Consider the following 23711-nt stretch of genomic DNA (forward strand, 5'->3'; position numbering starts at 1 on the left):
GAATGGTGATAAGGGACATCCCTGCCTTGTGTCACGTTGAATCTTAAAGAAAGAGGATAAATTATTATTAGTATGAACACCAGCCCTTAGATATGTATATAATAATCTAATCCATGATATGAACATATGGCCAAATCCAAACTTTTCCACTGTGCTGAAAAGATAGTTCCACCCGGTCAAATGCCTTTTCAGCATCAAGTGAAAGGACTTGGGCACACCTGGTGGAGATGGCTATAAAGGATGTTAAAACAGCATCTAATATTGAAAAAGGAGTAATGATTCTTGATAAAGCTTGTTTGGTCCAGTGAGATAGTGGAAGGAAGAACACCCTCCATTTGATGTGCCAGAACTTTGACGAGTATTTTTGCCTCAGTGTTAAGGAGTGGAGTTGAGTGAAATGAATTACGCTCAAGGGGATTTTTCCCTTTTTTGATAATTACAGAAATAACTGCCTGATGCATACCGTAGTTAGAGGTAAGGTCTTAAGTGAAAGTGATTCTTCAAAAACTGACAGTAACAAAGGGCCAAGTTGGTCTGAGAACAATAAACAGCTAAAATCATGCAGGACAGTGAGGACGGTGGCAGAAACTGCAGTATTATTTTAAGAGCTCACCACCAGGAAACTTGAGGAGTATTGTTGTTGTTTAGAACTCTAATCTAACAAAAGAAAGTATTTAATTTGACACAATGTGTGAAAGATCCAGCAAATAACCTGGCATTTACTATTATCATCGTTGTCACAAACATCTTTAAGAACTGTCTCTTGAAAACAAGACCAAATATCCGTCTTTTTTGGTTGCTTTTCAATGAAGTCAAATGCCATGAAACGTTAGAACTTAGCAAAGGAGAAAAATTGAATGAAGTTCTCAAGGTTCTATATTTAAATAACTGTGGTTACTTAAATATTTATTAATGCATTTATTTTCCTCATTTTACTTATTTTTGTTATGTCTTCTGTAACATACCATTGCATTGTTGACGTCGCTGCCCGTTCGTATCCGGTACAACAATAGAAGATGCTGTTTTTTTCTAAACATTTGTCAATAGATAAAAACAGAATAACGTTGCAACTACAACTCCCATCATACCGAGGGGTCACGTAGTGTTTCCACGCCTATAAAACCGCACCTGACCTGACGTTCAGCGAGCCTGCAGCTCGTGCTGGTTAGCCGGAAACGGCTAATTGGATTTTCAGTATAAAATTACACAACATAGGCGCAACAACCTGTTCTTTTTACCCCCCAAACAAAACAAAACAAAAAAACCCAAATACATGTAATTAAAGAAATTCGCTTTTATTTGCTTATAACCGGAAACTGAAGTTAACTACAGAAATTTTGGACATGTCTTCTTTTTAAAATAATCATTAAATAATAATTCGCACGGAATGGTTCTGCTTTAACTGAATACATTTTTGTTTGCATTTGTGTTTGATAGTACGGAACCTTTAATAGAAGCACTTCTGCTTTTCTCCATTTACCCGGATCCTCTACCCGGGGCAGGAATGGAAATGTCATCATTCCCAGCTGATATTCCCGGAACATTTCCAAGGTAGCTTTCAGCATATTTTTTAGTTTACGTATGAATAGGTTCTTTTTTTAAAATGTGTTTCTTAAAAGGAACATTTTAGAACAGACGTTGGAGTCTTGCCGGTCGTTTATTTTGAAAATGCTTACAGGAAGTAGAATTGCTTGTAATCTACACGGTCAGTGATTCCTGGAATTCCCGTTAATATCCCAGTATTCCTTCACTTCTTTCGTTTTGGAGGATTCTGGCTGAATCGGGTGTGGGTCTCCTGGCCGGGGTTCCGAGGCAGGTGAGGGCCGGATGCTCTCTGCTGTGGGAGGCGGACCCGACCGGCAACGCTGCTGTACTCTCCGGATTTCAGATGGAAACGACGGGGGGATTTTGCGTCTCTGCAACTCGAACACAAATCATTTGAGGATTATTTACAGTTTAATTTAATTAACCCGGGTCACATTTTTGGTTCCTCGGAGTTCTCCCGAAAAGACGCTGAACACGTTCTGTAATTTTCCCAATTTGACTGCTGACGAACAGGACCTGTGATTAAACACGGTTCTTTTGCCGCTGCCAGTGTTCTCTGCACGTTCTAACTCGATAGACATCATCTTCACATCCAAACCAGCTGAAATGGTTCTGATGATGGACACAGGTTTGTTTCTTCGCCCTGTGTAAGATCAGGAATGTCCCTTCTCTGGACAATCAAACATCTGCCCCCAATTTAAAAGAATGGCTCAGATTCCCGTGAAATTCCTGCTGCCATCCCATCACAAGGACTCCCGTTGGCGGTACTGCTAAGGTTTGTCCGTCAGATGCAAAATCTGAGCGCTCCTCACATTTCCTGGTTGCTGCGCTTCTTTGTGGCCCTCTGATGTTCTGGTTCTAAACCGACATGTCCGATAAGACGGCGCCACGCTGCCAGCTAAGGCTGGAGTGGATCCATGGATACAGGGGCCACCAGTGTCGGAATAACCTGTACTACACTGCGGGAAAAGAGGTGGTGTACTTTGTAGCCGGAGTGGGCGTGGTTTACAATACCCGAGACCACACCCAGAAGTTCTACCTGGGACACAATGATGATATCATCAGGTAAGGACAAAAAAGTTGATAATACGGTAGGAACATGTGGAACATAATTAAAATGGAACAAGACACTTAACAAAGTCCGCAGCCTAACAGGACCTAGAGGGGGACTTCAAACTATTCTGCGGTGTCAATGATATTGAATTTAGTTAATTATAGTGATTATATAAGGGTTGACATCTTTATGCTATATCCTGGTTTCTGTAAGCCATTTGAGGACATGGAGAACGTTTTCAAAGCACTCCCAGTCCAGTGTTTTATTATGAGATGACCTGGTTGATAGCTTCTCCCCAGAAAGCCATGTGCTGAGGCCATTTTCCAGTACATCTGGGTGTGCACGTCTCTGAAAACTACAAGCTAAGGGAATCCTTGAACAGCTGGAGCAAGATGACTGGATGCACATCCAGGAGGGACAGCTGGATAAATAGAGATCTCATCATCTTTTAATCATCTCTTCATTATGTCATAGCTTTCTCTCCACATGCAACCGTTAAAATGTTGGTTACTGTAATTTAAGAGTACTTTATTGATCCCTTTAGGGGGTGTCCACCAGGGAAATTAGCATCTCCAAAGATCTACAAGCATCTACAAAATTTCCCACCACCATTACACCCCATTAAACCTATTAAAGATAATAAAAAATATAATAAAATAAGAAATAAAATAGAATAAATTAAAAATAGAATATGAATATAAATATAAAACTATAAAAATGTTCCAGTTCTCCTGTTGGCCCTCCTCCCCCCCTGTGAGGAGTTGAACAGCCTGATGGCTCGGGGGATGAATGAGTTCCCCAGTCTGTTGGTCCTGAACTTGGGGAGGCGCAGCAGTGACTAATCAAAAGAGCAACCTTGGTGGGAGACTATTATGAAGATGGTGGACACAGTGAAGGATCAGGACGGCCTTAATCTCCCAGTTACCGAACCCCATGATGTTTCTGATGGATCCATCCAATCAAAGCAGGTCTTTATTCTTCAGGGAGTGGATGGATTTGGTCTGATGCTCATCTCTTAGATGAAATGGGCAGAGTCTTCTCCTGTCTAGTGGCTCCTTCTCAACTCTCTGACCATCCGGGGACCCAGAGAAAGTGAAGTGAGGCATCTATGTAGGTTCTATATCCTTTAGTTTAGCAAGAATTCCGCCTTTAAAACATAAAACAACACAAGACATGGCAGTGTGACATCATTTCTTGTGCAGAACCATGTTTAAATGTCAAACTCAGCCATGTTTTATTTTTGTTAAACGATGAATTTTGTTTGTTGTTGTTGAAACTTGTAAACAGGAAGTTGTAATTTAGGAGAGATCCCCTTCTCACCCGTCTGTGTTTCAGTCTGGCCATCCATCCAGACAAGGTCCAGGTGGCCACTGGTCAGGTAGGAAAAGACCCATTCATCTGTATCTGGGACACTTATGGGATGCAGACGGTGTCCATCCTGAGGGACGTCCACACCCATGGAGTTGCCTGTCTGGCCTTTGATGCAGAAGGACAGGTGAGACGCACCTTTAACATGGTGTTAGTGTTGCAAGGCTCTGCCCACACACTTTTTCTGTGTTCCCCAGCGGTTGGTGTCAGTTGGTCTCGATGCCAAGAACACACTGGCAGTGTGGGACTGGAGGCGAGGACGGGTTGTTGCCACAGCAACAGGACACTCAGATAGGGTATGAGAAAGTTTAGTGATGTTTGTCTGCCTTTGTGTATGGACTCTGAGACAGACTCTGATGGTCCCCACTGCAAACTATACAAACACACCCACACCCACACACCGACACACACACACACACACACCCACCAACACCCTCACTCGCACTGACACCCACACACACTGACTCCAACACCCCCCACCCACACACACATTAACACTCCCACACACCTACACACACAGACACCCATACACATGCCCCCCCCTGCACACACACACACACACACACTGACACCCATACACACACCCACACACACAGACTGACATCCACACACACCCGCACACACTCATACACACCCACACACTCTTCCCCAGATGCACTGACTGACACACTTTTAGGTTCAAACTGTTCATATAGCAATGCTGCAACCGCTTATTATCACTCCTGTGCAGAACTCTGTGACCTGCTTTAACTGATGTTCTATCGCCTCAGTATAGAAAGGGACAACCTGACCATCCTGTAACACTCCATCCCCCATTTTCTTATATGTTCCTTTTGTATATATCATGCTTTGTTTTATCATGTGACACTTTATCATGTGACGCTTACACTTACGCTTATTGTAATCTTACATGTTCGTGTGCTAATATAAAATAAACCTTATCAAGGCTCACACTTTGTAGCTCACACTGCAGACATGTGGGTTGCCCTTGCAGCAAGTAAACTGAAGCTTCCATTTCTCTGAAGGCCACAGCACGGGGAAAAAACTGATCCTTTTCTCCCTAACACACACACACACATGCACACTGAAACCCATGAACAGACACCCCCCCACACATACACACCCTCACACAGTCAATGTGACAGAACAGGCTGATGAGACGTCCTCATCCAATTTCCTGTCCACAGATCTTTGATGTAAACTGGGATCCATTCCAGGTTGGCCGTCTCATCAGCTGTGGAGTCAAACACATTAAGGTGAGGCAGGAAGTCTTAATGTCACCTTGGCCATTCGTGAACTTTTCCTGTCATGTCTGTCCTGTGTGCAGTTCTGGACTCTGTGTGGAAACGCTCTGAGTCCAAAGCGAGGCGTCTTTGGGAAGATGGGAGATCTGCAGACCATCCTGTGTGTCTCTGCTGCTAAAGATGAGTTGACCTACTCTGGAGCTTTGAATGGAGATGTTTATGTGTGGCGAGGGATCACTCTGATCAGGACGGTACAGGCAGCACATGGGGTGAGTCCTTAAGAACCTTCAGAGCGGTGCGGTGCAGACCCACATACCCAGTGTGTTTATGCTGGTTTCCATATGGAATCCAGTCAGTCTTCCAGCTGTGCCCTTCAGGGTTCTCCACAGGGATTCAGTCTCTTCTGTCACCTCTGTACTCCTTCATGTCCTCTCTAACTACGTCTATATAGCCATCTCACGTCTTGCTGTGGACCTCCTGCCTGGCAGCTACATCCTCAGCAAACTTAGACCAACACCTTGAATGTCCCCGTTCAGGAAATGTCCAAAACATCTGTATGGCCTTTCGGGCTTTATGTCAAGAACTTCTAACATGCCACTTCTCTGATGTTGCCATTTCTGATCCTCTCGTTCCTGATTCAAAGAGAACCTCGGCATCTTTATCTATGCCACCTCCAACTTTGCTCCCTGTCTTCTCCTCAGTGTCTCGCCGATGGTGTAATGGTGTAATTGTGTTGACCTTATGGTTGCATTTGTATTGTAAGTGTCTCTGTCTTCACTGTGACATCAATGTCAACAATTGTCTTGTTTGCTCCAGGCTGGGATCTTCAGCATGCATGCCTGTGAAGAAGGATTTGCCACAGGAGGACGAGACGGCTGCATCCGACTTTGGGACGTGGACTTCAAACCCATCACCAAGATTGACCTGAGGGAGGTAGAGCACGGATACAAAGGTCTGACTGGGAATGGACACTAGTGGACATTCTCCTGCTTCAGTGATTCTTTGATGCTGGTTTAGATGTTCGTCTACTGCCGCCCTAACGTACACACGTTGTGTTCTTGTTTCAGGTCTGTCCATCCGCAGTGTCTGCTGGAAGGCTGACCGGATCTTGGCAGGAACACAGGACAGTGAAATCTTTGAGATCATGGTGAGGGATCGAGACAAACCAGTGTTACTGATGCAAGGTCACAGTGAGGGGGAGCTGTGGGCTCTTGACCTGCACCCCAAACAGCCGGTGGCTGTGACAGGAAGTGATGATCGGTCTGTCCGGTAGGTAGAACCCCCTGCTGTTCCTCAGGTGTTTATGTACTCATTTATCTTCATCTCATTTATCTCCACACCTGTTTGTGTGTTTGTGTGTGTGTGTGTGTGTGTGAATGCGTGTGTGTGTGCGTGCGTGTCTGCGTGTGTTTGTCAGGCTGTGGAGTCTTGCTGATCACACTCTGCTGGCTCGCTGTAACATGGAGGAATCGGTTCGGAGTGTTTCCTTCAACAACGATGGGTCTCAGCTGGCTCTGGGTATGAAGGATGGATCCTTCACCGTGCTGCGTGTCAGGTGACCTCAGGCTGTTGTTTGTGCTGGTTGTGAATTGGTGAAAATGTCTTTAGAACAGTTTACATTGAATATTACTGTTGCTTACGTTGTACCGTTCCAACCTGACCAACTTCGTCTTAAACCTTGGAGGTCTGTCATGGAGGACTACCTTACCCATAATTATTTCTGGGTGTTCAGACATAACAATGTCAGAGAGTGAACAAGAGGCTCCCTGGTATTATGTCATCTTCATACTTTGGTGCATGCTCCTGTGCACACATGCATGCACACGGACATGAGAAGCTGAGAAACAGGTAAAAAATGTTATCTGGTTAAAGTTCACCTCAGGCAACATTGTTGTTGGACAGTGGAGGAGATGTCTGATGGTGGAGGCCTATGGTGTGCTGTGGTGTTACCTCAGAGATGTGCTGGTTTTCTGTTGAGGAACACAAAGAGCTTATCACACCTAGACACAGATGCAGTAACCCGTTTGATGCTGTCTTGAACAACCAAGAGTCAAGTAATCGAGTACAGCTGAGTTCTAAAGGAGCTGCCAAACAGTCACCGGATGAGGGTTCTGGAGGGATTTAAGGTGTTGTCAAGATTTTCTGAGAGTTGAGTCAGGACAGATGTCTTCTACCCTATGTCTTTAGAGACATGACCGAGGTGGTGCACATCAAAGACAGGAAGGAGGTGATCCATGAGTTGAAGTTCTCTCCCGATGGCTCCTTCCTGGCTGTGGGATCCAACGATGGCTTTGTGGATCTTTACGCTGTTGCCCAGCGGTATAAGAAGGTGGGCGAGTGTAGTCGCTCCACGTCCTTCATCACTCACCTGGACTGGTCAGTGGACAGCCGCTTCCTGCAGACCAATGATGGTGCTGGAGAACGCCTCTTCTACAGAACACCAGGTACTGAGGCCAGGGTCAAAACGTCACCAATTTATGGCTAAGTTAGCAGGATGACACAGCTCTCAGATAACTGTCTGTCCGTGCGTCCATCTGTCTATTTCTCACCTGTATCACCTAGTCTCTCCTTTGAGGCTTCACCTCTGACCATTGTTCTTTTTTGGGCCCTACAGCAGGAAAATTGGTTCCTAAAGAGGAGGCTAAAGGGATCCACTGGATGACATGGACAGGTGTGGTTGGAGCCGAGGTCAACGGTATCTGGCCCAAATACTCCAACTTGACAGACGTGAACTCTGTGGATGCCAACTACAGCAACGCTGTGCTGGTGGCAGGAGACGAACTGGGCCTGGTCAGGCTCTTCAGGTTCCCCTGCTTTAAGAAAGGTTGGACTCATTTAAAATAAATTCAGCCTGGAAGAACCTTTTATGACTGTCTGTGTTTGGTTGCATTAACAGGAGCCAAATTCAAGAAGTACATTGGTCACTCTGCTCACGTGACTAATGTGCGCTGGTCCAACGACCTGCAGTGGGTCGTCAGCACTGGAGGTGCCGATCACGCTGTTTTCCAGTGGAGGTTCTTGCCAGAGGGTGTCATGAATGGGGTCCTGGAGCCCCTCCTACAAGGTAACATCTTCTTTTCTCCCAGTTTGTGTCTGGTGGTGGAGCAGGTAGGTTCAGGCTTCTGCTGGTTTTTTCAGAGGGTTACGCCGACTCCAACAGCGGCGAGTCGGATTCAGACGTGTCCGACGTCCCAGAGCTGGATTCAGACATCGAACAGGAAGCGCAGACCAGCTACAACCGGCAGGTGAAAGAAAACCCACCATTCCTATTCGTGCGTGTGTGTGTGTGTGTGGCTGACACACTCTTTGCTCTCAGGTGTATAAGGAGGACCTGCTTCAGCTCAGGAAGAAGCTGATTGGTTCCCTGAAGAGACAGAAGGCTCCAGAGGAGGGGCTTCGTCTGCAGTTTGTTCACGGGTACTCACCTCCATCACTACTTTGAAGGAGGCGGAGTCTAAAAAACCTGCATTCTCATTTGATGACACTTTGCCTTTAGTCCAACCTCAGTTTACCCTGACCCCAAAGACCCCCCTGACCTTTGACCTTCCATCAATCAATCAATCATAATTTATATAGCATCACTTACAATCAAAATTGTTTCTAGGGGCTTCACAGAATCCCAGAGTCTGACCCCCAACAAGCAACAGTGGCAAGGAAAAACTCCCCTTTAACAGGAAGAAACCTTGAGCAGGACCAGGCTGTAGGGGGACCTGCTGATGGCTGGCTTGGTAGGGAGGGAGAAGGGAGGGAGAAGAAGGGAGGAGGACAGGGAGAGGAGAGAATAGCCAGAGATCATGCAAGTACTTTAATTATAACAAACTGCTGGTATAAGAGCTGGAGGCTTCTCAAAGAGTTGTTAGAAGAGGAGAGGAAAGGAATGACCCAGCTGGTACCTAAATGCTCAGCCCGCCATTCTACCTTTAGAGACTCTGTGGATCACAAGTAAACCAGCATTCTGAGAACAAAGTGGTCTACTGGGATGATAAGGTGTCACTAGCTCCTCCAGGTAGGATGGAGCTAGGCCTCTGAGGACCTTGTAGGTCAGAAGAAGATTTTTAAAAATGAAGAGATGCCAGTACAGGAGTTATGTGATCTCTTTTGTCAATACCTGTCAGAACTCTGGCTGCAGCATTTTGGATCAACTGGAGGCTTCTCTAAGAGTTGTTTGGACATCCTGATCATAATTAATTACATTATTCCAACCTGAAAGTAAAAATACATTGACAAACTTTACAGCATCATGCTGTGTCAATAATTTCCTGATCTTTGCAATGTTTCTCAAGTGAAACAATTCTAGAGACTGTTTTAATGTGTAAATTAAAGAACAGATTTTGGTCAAACTTTACTTTTAAGATTTCTCACAGAGATTAGATGAGATTAGAGATTCATGTCACTGCCTCTCATGTTTGTCTCTGTTTATTGGTCCTTGTCTGCTGCATCCTCAGGTATCGGGGCTTTGACTGCCGTAACAACCTGTTCTACACCCAGACAGGAGAGGTTGTGTATCATGTGGCTGCTGTTGCCATCATCTATAATCGCTTGCAGCACAGTCAGAGGTTCTACCTTGGTCACGATGACGACATCCTCAGTCTCACTGTCCATCCACTCAAAGACTTTGTGGCCTCAGCACAGGTAGTCTGCATAGTCAGAAGAAGGGCTTTTCCTTTGGGAGTGTTTCTGATTGGGTGTTGTGTGATTAGGTGGGCAGAGACGCAGCTATTCACGTGTGGGACATCCAGACTCTGAAGTGTCTGTCATTGTTGAAAGGACACCACAGTCAGGGCGTATCTTCGCTGGAGTTCACAGGTGTGTCCCTGCAGTCTGTCTGTAAAGCCATGTCCCCTCGCTGTTGGAGGCGTCAGCTTTGGGTTCAGACACGGGGTCAGTATGGCAGCAGGGACCAAAGACAGTCTTTGAGACTCACAATGCACGACACAGATCGATGCAGCATGTGAGTGTCACACTGTAGCCTGTTAGGCTGTTAGCACAGAGCAAGTAAGGTTGGTGATAATTGTTTACCTGGGAGAACCTCTACTGTGTCTCACCTACAAACATTAGCTACAGCTTCCTCTGGCTCTCTTTTCTTTTTTCTCTTCGTGTCTGTCTTTGTCTCCCTCTGTCCACTCTCTCAGATTATGTCTGTTTCTTGTGTCTCAGCTGATGGAAAGAGTTTGGTTTCTGTGGGAATCGATGAATTTCACTCCATTGTTATCTGGGACTGGAAGAAAGGGGAGAGACTGGCGAAGGCCAGGTAAACATGTTCAGAACCCATTTTCATCTGTGTAGAATCATTACATTAGCAGCCTCATAACTTTATTCTTTCAACTGTTCTTCAGAGGTCACAAGGAGAAGATCTTTGTAGTGAAGAGTAACCCATTCAGAACAGACAAATTGGTCACTGTTGGCATGAAGCACATCAAGTTCTGGCAACATTCAGGTTTATCAACTTTTCCTCCTGTCTGATTTGAGCTTTAGCCCTGAGCCTGAGCTCCAAGTTCAGGATGCTCTCCTTCAGTATGGATGATGGCCTTTTTGTCTACTGTAGGGGGCGGTCTCACCTTTAAGCGAGGGATCTTTGGGAACCTGGGAAAGCTGGAGACCATGATGTCGACATGTTTTGGTCGCTCAGAGGACTTGGTCTTTTCTGGAGCCACCAATGGAGATATCTACATCTGGAGGGACACAACTCTTATCAAGACCATCAAGGCCCACGATGGTCCCGTGTTTTCCATGTGCTCCCTGGACAAGGTGACGTCATCCCATCCAGCAACTGTACCGACAGTTTCACCTGAGTTGAAATTTCTAGAGCAAACAGAACCTCAACTGTATCAGAGGTGTTAGAGGAGAATGAGAACTGAGAAAAAGGTGAGGTCTCTCCATAATGTAAGATTTGTGTCTCCTATGAAGGGTTTTGTAACTGGGGGGAAGGACGGCGTGGTGGAGCTGTGGGATGACATGTTTGACAGGTGCTTGAAGACGTACGCCATCAAGAGAGCTGCGTTGTCTCCATCATCCAAAGGTTCTCCGTCTCCCACCTATGACATCAGAAACACACAATGTGATCATGACCAGGGCTTTGTTTTCTTCAGGTCTGCTTCTGGAGGATAACCCGTCCATCAGAGCCATCACGCTGGGCCATGGTCATATCCTGCTGGGAACCAAAAATGGAGAGATCCTGGAGATTGACAAGAGCGGCTTGATGACGGTGCTGGTTCAGGTCTGACACCAACACCATCGATAATCCAAAATGTCCCAAAAACCAACCATTGTCCCCGATGCCAGTGTTTACCACACTTAGTGAATGCATCATAGGAATGACAACGGTATAAAATGTTGCATTCAGGGACACATGGAGGGGGAAGTTTGGGGTCTGGCAGCGCATCCTCTACTTCCTGTCTGCGCCACCGTCAGTGATGACAAAACTCTGCGGATTTGGGAGCTGTCAGCAAATCATCGCATGGTTGCTGTCCGCAAGCTCAAGAAAGGTGAGGGGGAGGAGTCAGTATGTGTGTGAGCCACCACTCACCTGTGTGTGTGTGTGTGTGTGTGTGTGTGTGTGTGTGTGTGTGTGTGTGTGTGTGTGTGATGTGACTGCATCACCTGTCAGGTGGGCGGTGCTGCACCTTTTCTCCTGATGGGAAAGCTCTGGCAGTGGGACTGAATGACGGCAGCTTCCTAGTGGTGAACGCTGACACGCTGGAGGACATGGTGACCTTCCATCACCGCAAGGAGCTCATCTCAGATATTCGGTTTTCCCAAGGTACCTGAAGGCGGCACACAAGTGTAAAGAGAAAAGTGATTGGATATTTGGTGCTGAATGACATCGGTGTGATTCAGACACGGGGAAGTACCTGGCTGTTGCGTCCCATGATTCTTTTGTGGACATCTACAACGTCCTGGCCAGTAAGAGAGTGGGCATCTGTAAAGGAGCCAGCAGCTACATCACACACATTGACTGGGACTCAAGAGGTGATCACACACTCACTCTGATAATAGTGTGACGTGACACTCAGGGTCCCTATTCAGATGAGCAAGGGGACGGCCATTTTGGCATTACAGCTGCTTTTCTGTCAGGCTAACATTAGTTTGTTAAAGTGATAACATGGCTGTTAGCTACAAAAAGATTGTTTTTGCTAGCTTTTCCATTCTTACATGCAGTGTGGGGCTTCCAACCTCATTAGCTTACATGAGCTGTGGTGAGCTGCAGTCATGTTAGATAGGATAGATCACTGTGGTGTTAATATCAGGATGGTGAGATTTGTCATGTGTGAGTTGCAGCTCTGACACTTTTGTATTTCAGGTAAGCTGCTGCAGGTGAACACTGGCGCTAAAGAACAGTTGTTCTTCGAGGCTCCGCGAGGACGAAGGCAGAACATCAGCGTTCTGGAGGTTAGCTTGCGTGCCTCTTCCTATTTGCACATCTGCACACATACACAGTTTGATCCTCTTTCCAGTTCGAGAAGCTGGACTGGGCCAGTTGGACCTGTGTTCTGGGACCAACCTGTGAGGGAATTTGGCCAACACTTGGTCTGGTAAACACCGCCTCGCTCACCAAAGATCGAAAGTTTCTTGCTACCGGAGACGACTTTGGCTTTCTGAAGCTATTCAGCTTCCCCTCCAGGGTGAGGTGCCATCCTGTCACTGTGACATTGGTGTTAGTTTTATCGCCATCCTGCATCCATTTGGAAATGTTTTTGTTGACCACAGGGCCAGTTTGCCAAGTTTAAGAAATACTTAGCCCACAGCACCAACGTGACAAATGTGCGCTGGTCCAATGATGACTCCTTGTTGTTGTCGGTGGGTGGGGCTGACACAGCTCTGATGATCTGGGCAAGAGATTCTTCAGGTCACAAAGAGAGCAAAGGTGTGGATAGCGAGGAGTCGGACGAAGACACAGAGGAGGATGGAGGTAATGTGTTCTAATACGCTGCTCCCTGGAGGTTGTCGTACGGCAGCCGAGGAGCTCATGGCATGGCCCATGTTTTCAGGGTACGACAGTGATGTGGCCCGTGAGAAGGTGGTGGACTATGTTACCAAGCTCTACTCTGCCAGCATCAGGAACATGTCAGGAAACAGACCTCATTTGCAGCATAGAGAGCTCACAGTGGAGGAGAGGTACATCAGACACAGAACCATCAGAACCTCAGCATTCCGACATGAGCCTGAACCCATTTCTGGTTCAGACCTCCAGTTAGCCGAGCTGCTCCACTGCCAGACAAGGTGCTGAAGAACAATGTGACAAAGAAGAAGAAGGTAGTGGAGGTTAGTATGCTTGTAGAGTCCAGCCATTATGGACTTTGTCCCGATGCTCTCACTGTTCTGATGGCTTTTCAGGAGCTGCTGCTGGATCACGTCTTTGGCTACAGAGGTTTCGACTGTCGGAACAACCTGCATTATCTCAACGATGGCGCTGACATCATCTTCCACACTGCCGCCACTGTGGTCCTCCAGAGTCTGTCTGCCGGTAAGATGAGTGCTACCATCCAGGTCTGGAGCCTAACATTACTGTAGTGATTTGAACACTTCCTGCTTCCCGACAGGAACTCAGAGCTTCTACCTGGAGCACACTGATGATATTCTCTGTTTGACCGTCAATCAGCACCCAAAATACCAAAACATCATCGCAACGGGACAGATTGGTGAGTGAGAGAAAACTGATACACAGCGACACACAGAATAACTGACAGGAGATAGCCTGATGCTAACTGAACATAATGGAGTCCTGATGTGCATGATTGCTTGCTTTTTGTCCATTGCATTTCTTTTCAATTCTGCTGCTTCCTCATTGTCACTGCTCACCTCATCACCAGGTGACATCACTGACCTGCCAGGTAAGACCCCCCTTCTTCATGTTGCTGCTCTGATTGTGTTACACACCACAGTCTGGCTGCTCATCTTAGTGTCATCTTGTTATTGTCAGATGTAGCTCAGTGGCTAGCCTGGTGCTATTGTTAATGCTAAGGCTGCTGCTGTGGGGGGACTGCGTTGTGCCCACATGTAACATGTGTGTAAAAATTACTGTCCAGGTGTGCTTTCTCCAGCTCTTTTCTTGTTTTGTGTTTTTCATTTTTAAACGTCTTCATTCGAGGGCAGTTCTTCCTCAAGAACTTAGAACAATGGAACATAAATGCAGGCTTTCTTGTCCTGGTGCGAATGACTTCTTATCAGATCCAAATTCTTCTTTGCTGGTTCTACTGGAGCTCTCAGAGATGATTGAGGCTCAGGTTCAGGTGAAGGTGGTGGATGGAGCGCCACTGGAGGCCTTTGTGCTCGTCACCATAGTAACAATCCCGGCTGGGGGCACCGATAGTAACACCTCTTTCTAAGTGTCCCCGTGCGCTTTGACACAGGCTGATCTGAGTTCCTCTGATCTGATTCTAACTCCATGGGATGTGTCCTGTTGAGTCCTTTCATGTTTATCTGAATGGTTCCAGATGTTCTACACCCCCTCTGCCCTATGCTCTCTACAGTTCTACATTACTCTGACTCATTTGACTTACCGGTAGTTTTGATCCGTCAGTATCTCAGGATCTGGTGTGAACCTCAGTGCTTCCTGACCTACATCTCCTCATGTCCTCCTCCTTGACGCTTCTCCCTACCCTGACAGCCTTAGTACCTTTGGTCCAGGATATCTTTGAAACCTAAAAGTTCACAGGTGAACGTTTGCCTGGATGCTCACAGGAGACACAGTTCTCACTTTTTAAGCTGCAGGATTTCAGTCATCCAGGTCATCATAGCCAAATGCTTGATCTTGATCTAAGTTTATTTGAGAGGGGACAATACAATTTCATAAAACACATGATTACATGCTAGTTTTCATCTGTAGTCCCCTAAACATGGTGTAAAAAGCAATAAAATACATATACAAGAGAAAAACATGGTTAGACGCTAATGTAACTAATAACATATAAATAACAAACTTTTAATGGAGTACAGAGCACAATACCTACAAAATATAGTACAAAATACATATTTAAACAATTACTATGCAATTAAGAGAGAATAAGACACCACAACATGTCATTCAATCACAATATCAAAACATTATGAAGGGCTTGTCTTTTAATGTTGGCCGATGTTGTCAGGCAGCAGACGAGAACCCAAATACGACACCAGAGTTCGACTGAACACAGCTTTATTGTCAGGAACAGACAGCAGACAGGATTCACCGGGGAGCCGGCGGAATAGAATAGTCGGGGACAGGCAGGGTCGAGACCAGGCAGAAGGCAGACAGAATTTACTGGGGAGCAGACAGGATAGAATGGTCAGGAACAGGCAAGGTTGGAACCGGGCAGGCAGGCAAACAGGAAAACGCTGGAAAGTCATCAGAACCACAAACGATGATCTGGCAGGGAGGCAGCGTAACTCCAGGAACTAAGAAGGGGGCTCATTAGTGTTCCGATTCGTCACAGGTGCGCGGGGCGAACTGACTCGCGGGCGGGATTGCCCGCAGCTGTGACAGATGTAGGTGTTCTAAGCCACATTTAAATTTTTTTTGTGAAGGCCTTTTATGTTGTGAGCAGTTTAACCTCCAAATTACTGAGTTCCACTCCCTAGTGCTCCCCACTGACCAAGCTGACTTACTGAAAGTGCTCCTGCGCAGAGGAATTAAACAATCACCTCTGAAAGAGCCTCGAGTGACATGCTCCCAGCTGTTTCTTTGGTTGATGAACTCTGCCAGAGGATCTGGAGCCAAATCATGCAGTACTTCATAAATCAAATTTAAATCTGCAAATGTGCGAAGACTGTCCCATTTCAAAAGACTGTATTTTTTAAAATTGCACAGTGATAATGAGTGCCGAGGATTTTTATCCTTAACATTAATTGCTTGTTTTTACAAGACTTCCAATGATTTTTTGCACTCTGACCATGGGACCAACTAGTTAGGGCAATAATTGAAGTGACTAAGGATCAATGAATGCAAATTAATTTTTGCGGCTTCAGTTGACATTACAGTTCGAATTGCAAGATTTAACTTATTTTGTTTTGCATAATTTGTCAATATGGACTTTAAAGGAAAGTTGTGAATCTACTTGCGCAAGATATTTATATTGGCTGACAATTTGTAATTTGTACAATTTCTTTTCTCCATTAACATGTATTTTGGGGTCAGGTGATACTTTATTTGTTTTAGTGAAATACCTGCCTACAGTTTTAGAAACATTTAGCTGTAGACAGCACTCCTGCAACCAAGTTGTGACACAGGACATTGTTTTAGAGAGTGTAGCAGCAACAGTGTCTTTGGAACAACCATGAACAACAACAAAAAAAAAGTCATCTGCATACATTAAGCATTCAGCTTCAGGACAAACAGTGGGCAAATCATTGATATAAATGCTAAATAAAAGGGGGCTTAATATTGATCCCTGAGGGACTCCGAAGGTTAGCCTAAGAGAATCAGATCTGCAGTTTTTAACTGATACAGATTGCGTTCCATCAATATGATTCGACATGGTTCAGTCCAGCTCACAGTGTTGTGAGAGAAGTTAAATTTTGAGAGATGTCTAAGAAGAACAGAGCGATTTACTGTTTTGAAAGCTTTCCCAAGGTCCAAGAACACCGCCCCTACAACTTCACCATTATCAAGAATTTTTTTAAAAATTTTCTTCAGTGTAGAAGCATGTAGCAATTTCAGTTGAATGCTTGAATCTGAAACCAAATAGCATGTCGTGGAGAGAGGGGGAGCTGCTGTTTATTTGACGGACAATCTGCTCTGCCACACATTTTTCTTCTACCGGTACTTTGTAAACAGCCAGAAGAATGCTTATTGATTATGCCTATTGTTGAGTCACATGGCTTCAGTCCAGGACAAGTGGACCACTGAAGAATAGAGGTTCTGTTGCTGTAGTTCCTGTCTGGTCTGTTCAGTTCTGATCTCTTATCCCAGGAATGGCTCCATCTATCCATGTGTGGGACGCCATGACCAAGAAGACTCTGTCCATCCTTCGCTGCTCCCATGCTAAAGGGGTTGGCTATGTCAACTTCAGTGCCACAGGAAAGCTTCTGCTCTCAGTTGGAGTGGAACCTGATCACACCATCACAGTGTGGAGGTGGCAAGAAGGTACCCGGGTTCCTGTGTGGCATCATAGACAGTATGTGTCTTTAGGGTTAATCTGGAACTGCCCCCTCCTGCAGGGACCAGGGTGACCAGTAAAGCTGGACATTCCGAGCGGATCTTCGTCGTGGAGTTCAGACCAGACTCTGACACCCAGTTTGTTTCAGTAGGAATCAAACACATCAAGTTCTGGACTCTGGTTGGAGGTTCACTCATGTATAAGAAGGGAGTGATCAGCTCACTGGAGGATGGACGGATGCAGACCATGCTGTCTGTTGCCTTTGGTGCTGTAAGATGTCTAAAAGCTTTTTAAATGAATGAGTGAGAGAGCAAGGCTGTGTGGGTGCTGTCCCAGTTAACTGAGGCAGTCCAAACACATTAACCTGGGGCAGAGGTGACCTGAGTTACTGTAGCTTATCCTCAGATGTGACTATAAATGATTGTTCCCTCAATAATAACAGAGATGGCGCCACTTCCTCAGACGCATTTCTGCATTGTGATTAGTCACAGAGCAGCCATGGGTTCGACCCTCAGTGCTGCTCAGACATAAACTCAGCAGTGAGTCCCATTTCTCCTCCAGAATAACCTGACCTTCACTGGCGCTGTCAATGGAGATGTGTATGTTTGGAGGGAACACTTCCTGGTGCGAGTGGTGGCCAAAGCTCACAGTGGTCCAGTCTTCACCATGTACACCACCCTGAGGGACGGCCTTATTGTGACCGGTGGGAAGGAACGTCCGTAAGTACCCTGAGCAGGTCGTCGGGATCAGGGGGCAGAAGATCAGACACATCTGACACACAAGTGATGTGTTCTATAATATGTTGACAGGTCAGATGCAAACCTGGAGTCAGGGTCAGTCCACAGTCATGAGGGTCAGTCCACGGTCATCGGGGTCAGTCCACGCCCGTCAGGGTCAGTCTACAGTCATCAGGGTCAATCCACGGTCATCAGGGTCAGTCCACGGTCATCAGGGTCAGTCCACGGTCGTCAGGGTCAGTCTACAGTCATCAGGGTCAGTCATCAGTGTCAGTCCACAATCATCAGGGTGGGGGTGATATTGTGGTGTTTGTCTTTGTAATCACCAAGGACCAAGGAGGGTGGAGCCGTCAAGCTGTGGGATCAGGAGATGAAGCGCTGCCGTGCATTCCAGCTGGAAACGGGTCAGCCTGTGGAGAACGTCCGCTCTGTCTGCAGAGGGAAGGTACCAGACTATCTGCTACCTGTCAACACTCACTAAGATGGTGTCATATTAGCCTTCTGATGACACCATGGCTTGTTTGAGTGATGATGTCATGTTGGTCATTCCAATCCCAAGCAGAAAGGATTTTGAAAACCTCCCAGAGTTCCACAGTTGCTTAGTTTCTTCTTTATTGACTTTGGTTTATCAAGTTGTCTGTCATGGAAACTCAGTCATGAGTGAAGGTTCCAGTGTTTACAGTTTGCTGTGATTTTTAGTTTAGTTTTTAGTTTTGTCATTAATGCTGCTAGGAAAATCCCTCATCTGACGATCTGATTCTTCTTTTCTGATGTTCAGGGTAAAATCTTGGTAGGAACCAAAGATGGAGAGATCATAGAGGTTGGGGAAAAGAACGCAGCCTCCAACACCATGATCAATGGTCACACTCAGGGAGGAATCTGGGGTCTGGCTACTCATCCTTTCAAAGATGTCTTCATCTCTGCCAGTGATGATGGCACCATCCGTATCTGGGACCTGGCTGATAAGGTGGGGGAAGCTGCATATGCCTGATATTTTTGTTCTTCTGAGTCCTCATCACAATTGTCACAATCACATTCTCTTGCTCCTTCGTGTCAGAAACTTCTAAACAAGGTAAGTTTGGGCCATCCTGCCAAGTGCACGTCCTACAGTCCTAACGGAGAGATCGTTTCCATCGGGATGGAGAATGGGGAGTTCATCATCCTGCTGGTCAACTCTCTGACTGTGTGGGGCAAGAAGAGAGATCGCAGTGTTGCCATCCAGGATATCTGGTAGGTCACCTTTTACCTGTTGTTGAAGCTTCAGGTGCATGTGCACTGAAGCCTGGTTGTGGTCCAGCTTCAGTCCGGACAATCGCTTCCTGGCGGTGGGTTCGATGGACAGCGCTGTTGATTTCTACGACCTTTCTTTGGGACCATCGCTCAACCGGATTGGCTACTGTAAAGATATCTTGGGCTTCGTCATCCAGATGGACTTCTCCTCTGACAGCCGACACATTCAGGTCTTCAGCTTTGACATGGTGACTTTCTGACCCTTGACCTTTTCTCAGGGCTCCAGTCACATTTGTGTTTCTTTTGCAGGTGTCCAGCAGCAGCTACAGTCGGCAGGTGTATGAAGTTCCCTCAGGAAAGATGGTCTCAGAGCAGAGTGTGATAGAGAAGATCACCTGGGCTACCTGGACCAGGTGAGCTGCTTCCCTCTTTTACTACATGCTGCACTGACGAATGTGACAGAGATCCTGGACAAGCATAATAGATCAACTTCCTGTTTTCAAGTATCCTTGGTGACGAGATTCTGGGCATTTGGCCTCGGAATGCGGAGAAAGCAGACGTGAACTGTGCTTGTGTTTCACACGCCGGCCTCAACCTCGTCAGCGGAGATGACTTTGGCCTCATCAAACTCTTCGACTTTCCCTGCGCAGAGAAGTTTGTACGTGAGTTTTTGAAGAGCCAATCTTCCCGGAGACATTGGAAGGCATCACCAGCACTTGTGATCTTTTACCAGGCCAAACACAAGCGTTACTTTGGTCACTCTGCTCACGTCACCAACGTTCGCTTCTCCTGTGATGATAAGTATGTGATCAGCGCCGGCGGCAGCGACTGCAGGTGATGATGCTTTCACATGCCTCGGCAGTAATATCGTGTCCCCGTGTTTTTCAGAAAACAGTGTTTTTAGTTTCATTCACCCCCCTTCAGGCACCAGCCCACTGCTTTACTCTCCAGCACAGAGCTTCACCCATCCATGTCTGTCTAACCACATCGCACAATCTTCTCTCACCCCCCATCATTTCCAACAGACTCCGTCGTTGTTGGACTGGTGATGTCCAGTAATAATCGGTGTCAGTCAGTCAGTCTTTATTTATATAGAGTCTGTTACAATCAGAATTGTTTCTAGGCGCTTTACAGAATCCCAGGGCCTGACCCCCAACAAGCAACAGTGGCAAGGAAAAGCTTGAAGAAACCTTAAGCAGGACCAGGCTCATATAGGGGGACCCTCCTGCTGATGGCTGGCTGGGTAGAGAGAGAGGAGAAGGGGGAGGACGGGTAGAGGAGAGAATACAATAGGTAGAACATAGAAATACATTATATTAATTAAAATAAGCTGCTGGTAGAGTTGGGTTGGGTGGGTCAGCGGGGTTGGAGGTCAGTAGGTCAGTATACAGCTTATGAAGGTGGCGATACCTGTACATGAATACGGGGGGGGAAACTACACAAGAAATAACTTCACTAGTCTACTTGGTGAGGAGGAGAGGAGAACATGACCCAGTGGGCAGCCAATGAAGAGACACCAGTACAGGTCCTGTACAAAAGAGATCACATCTTCAGATGGTCCTATACAAAAGAGATCACATAACTCCTGTACTACAGGAGTTATGTGATCAAAAGTTACTCCAAGATTCCTCACAGAGAGACTAGATGCTAGGGAGATACCATCTAGAGTGATCATGCGATCTAACCGATCCCTGAGAGGTTCAGGACCAAACACAATGACCTCAGTTTTTCCTGAGTTAAGGAGGAGGAAATTTGAAGACATCCAGGTCTTTATGTCTTTAAGACAGGACTGAAGCTTCACTAACTGCTCTGTTTCCTCTGGTTTCATGGATAAATATAGCTGAGTGTCATCAGCATAACAATAAAAATATTTATTCCATGCTGCCGAATAATGTTCCCTAAGGGAAGCATGTGCAAGGTGAAAAGGATTGGTCCAAGTACAGAACCTTGTGGAACTCCATGGCTAACCCTACTGTATGAAGAGCACCATGGACATGAGCAAACTGGTATCTATCTGATAAATATAATCTAAACCAGTCTAGTGCTGTCCCTTTAATGCCAATCACATGTTCCAGTCTCTGTAACAGGATGCTGTGATCAACTGTATCAAAAGCAACACTGAGGTCCAGCAGAACCAGCATAGAAACCAGTCCATGATCTGAAGCTATAAGATCATTAGTGACTTTAGTAAGTGCTGTGGTGAGCTCTACAGGCTGTTTCTCTGCAGGTGAAGTAACTGAGTCACCACCACCGTCTCAAGAATTTTAGAGATAAAAGAAAGGTTGGATATCGGCCTATAATTTGCTAACACATCAGGATCCAGTGATGTTTTTTTAAGCAACGGCTTAATCACTGCCAACTTGTAGGACCGGGGTACATAACCTGTCACTAAAGAACAATTGATCTGGTCCAGGATAGAACTGCCTATCATTGGTAAAACATCCTTCAACAGGTGTGTTGGGATGGGATCTAAAAGACATGTGGTGGACTTGGATTTCTGAATTAGCGAAGATCAGACTAAGGCCATCATCCCACCACCACCCAACGAGTCCAGTCCAGCACAGACCAGTAATGTGGCTCTTGTTTATGTGCACTCCCTTTTAAACAAGACCTTTATTATTAACCATCTGATTTTATTCTTGATTTTAACAGCTTCACACAGATAATTTCCTGCACATTTTACCCACAATTACAATAAAGGCCTATTTATTTTACTTTTATAATTGTTAGCATTTTGAAACGTTGCTTCTATCTATTCTGTTTTACTTGTTTCATCTTTTAGCTCCAAAGTTTTCCTCCCGGGCAGCACTCCACACTGGGAGCTGAGCCAGGGCTGCTCCCCTGTCTGAGTTGGGCTGGGCCCTCTCTATCTGTCATGGCAGGGGCGCTCCCCTGTGATAGTATCGCTCTTGACCCTGGCCCACGAGGCCTCCTGGTGTGGACGGCTCTTCATTTAAGGCTTCCCTCACCTGGTTCCTCAGTGCTGCCTTTTAAGAGCATTTGCCTGTGGGTGTGTGTGAGTGAGTATGTGTGAGTGCGTGAGTGAGTCTGAGTGAGTGCATGTGTGTGAGTGAGTCTGCGTCTGTGTGAGTGAGTGTGAGATTGCATGAATGTGAGTGGTTGTGTGACTGCGTGAGTGTGAATGATTAAGTGTGAGCGTGTGAGTGAAGGTTCAGGTTCAAGGTGGTCCTTGAACCTTTAACCTGTGCAGCGCTTTGTGCTCCATTTTCCTGTATGAAAGCTTCTCTAGAAAAAAGTTTTACGCCGTGATTTCGTCACAGAATCAACTATAAAATTGTCACACGTTCCTGAATCCAATGTGTGGTCTTTTGTATTTGGATGTTAAATCCTCACCCTCCTGTTTCGTTCCAGTTTGTTTGTGTGGAAGTGTCAGTGAGATCTTCAGAAAGCTGCTGAAGTGGTTCAGGAGAGGAACTCATCCTATTCCTGCTGCACAACTCACCCGTCCGTCTCTTCTTCCAAACAATGGTTTATATTTCAGGTATTTGCTCGTTGGTCTCTGAGTTTGGCTGTAGCAGCTCTGATGTTGATGCTGTTTGTGCCTTTTCACAAACTGACCAAACATTTCTGTGTCAGGTGCTATAAAATCTGATCATTTAGGGCTTTTTCAGTGTGAAACCAGAAGTTTGTGTGTGATGATGACAGCTGTGTTTCACTGAGTAAAAATCCAGATTGGAAAAAAAAAAGTTATTTAAAAAAGCCAAAACCCTACCTCAAAATAGAAAAAACTTAGGTAGAGATTATGGAACTTTTCCAGCAGCAGAAGCATTTAAAACAATACCATAGCTCATTTATCCTCCAGGTGGCGCTGTGTTGTGTTTGTGTTGTACAAAGAAAACTTGGAAATGTGATGCTAAAGTGATTAATCAGAAAATTCTTTTTTGTAGACTTTATTTAATTATTTATTTATTTTTCAAATATTTTAAAGCAACCTTTCAACCCGTCACATTTGTGGTTGCTACAGTTTTGTTTCCTTCCAAATGTTTGTGCTCACATTCTTTTTTTTTTTAATGTTCAGGTTCAGTTAACCTGTGGAAGAAAAAAGGATATTTATAGTCTATATTTTCAAATAGATTCAAGGAGCAAATGTTACAAACTCTTAGCCGCAGAGAAACACTTTGACGTTGAGAATATACACAGACAGTTTGACGTTGAAATAATTTAGATCAAAAGTATAAATATAAAACAGTGACATGAAAAAAAAATCAAATGTTAGAAATACTTTATGGGGCATTGCTAATGCTACTTGTGAATTTATAAAGTGTCTGTTTCATGTGTAAATGTTAAAATGAACAATAAAACTTGTCTCAGTCTGATGTTTAAATTTTTATCAGAATTGTTTCCTGTATAACTTTATTTCAATTAATTTCAATTGACTTTCAGGATTGTTTTGATTTATTTTTTAAGCCATAGCTCACATTAATATGCAGTTGCAGTC

The 23711-nt window shown here is 45.5% G+C and overlaps 1 protein-coding gene and 1 long non-coding RNA gene across 9 annotated transcripts; one reads left to right on the forward strand and one right to left on the reverse strand.

Moving 5' to 3' along the window:
* Positions 1 to 1638: 1638 nt before the first annotated feature.
* Positions 1639 to 2531, reverse strand: LOC130527558 (uncharacterized). Its single transcript, XR_008951060.1, has 2 exons — positions 2358 to 2531; positions 1639 to 1916 (listed from the first exon to the last, which is right to left on the reverse strand). It is a non-coding gene; the product is annotated as an uncharacterized LOC130527558 (long non-coding RNA).
* Positions 1910 to 23609, forward strand: LOC130527384 (echinoderm microtubule-associated protein-like 6). Of its 8 annotated transcripts, XM_057035799.1 has the most exons (44): positions 1910 to 2320; positions 2426 to 2610; positions 3935 to 4094; positions 4165 to 4263; positions 5155 to 5223; positions 5295 to 5480; positions 6028 to 6163; positions 6279 to 6480; positions 6629 to 6766; positions 7399 to 7655; positions 7826 to 8035; positions 8108 to 8275; positions 8350 to 8456; positions 8528 to 8628; positions 9657 to 9843; positions 9912 to 10017; positions 10369 to 10462; positions 10548 to 10648; positions 10757 to 10959; positions 11119 to 11230; positions 11301 to 11428; positions 11555 to 11696; positions 11819 to 11971; positions 12049 to 12180; positions 12512 to 12600; positions 12666 to 12833; positions 12919 to 13120; positions 13200 to 13326; positions 13395 to 13473; positions 13546 to 13675; positions 13752 to 13850; positions 14022 to 14042; positions 17099 to 17272; positions 17347 to 17555; positions 17847 to 18004; positions 18095 to 18238; positions 18353 to 18467; positions 18801 to 18989; positions 19080 to 19252; positions 19320 to 19482; positions 19562 to 19665; positions 19757 to 19910; positions 19986 to 20086; positions 22625 to 23609. In XM_057035799.1, exons 3-44 carry the CDS (start codon positions 4020 to 4022, stop codon positions 22647 to 22649), a joined length of 5730 nt encoding a protein of 1909 aa, XP_056891779.1. In that variant the 5' UTR covers positions 1910 to 2320; positions 2426 to 2610; positions 3935 to 4019; the 3' UTR covers positions 22650 to 23609. The 8 variants fall into 8 exon arrangements, 7 of the variants coding, with proteins under 7 accessions (XP_056891779.1, XP_056891776.1, XP_056891773.1 ...); XM_057035796.1 differs by having other exon boundaries at positions 1910 to 2610; positions 19757 to 19914; XM_057035793.1 differs by having other exon boundaries at positions 1910 to 2610.
* The last annotated feature ends 102 nt before the right edge of the window (positions 23610 to 23711 follow it).

Source organism: Takifugu flavidus, chromosome 6 (assembly GCF_003711565.1).
Source record: "Takifugu flavidus isolate HTHZ2018 chromosome 6, ASM371156v2, whole genome shotgun sequence".
NCBI lineage: Eukaryota > Metazoa > Chordata > Actinopteri > Tetraodontiformes > Tetraodontidae > Takifugu > Takifugu flavidus.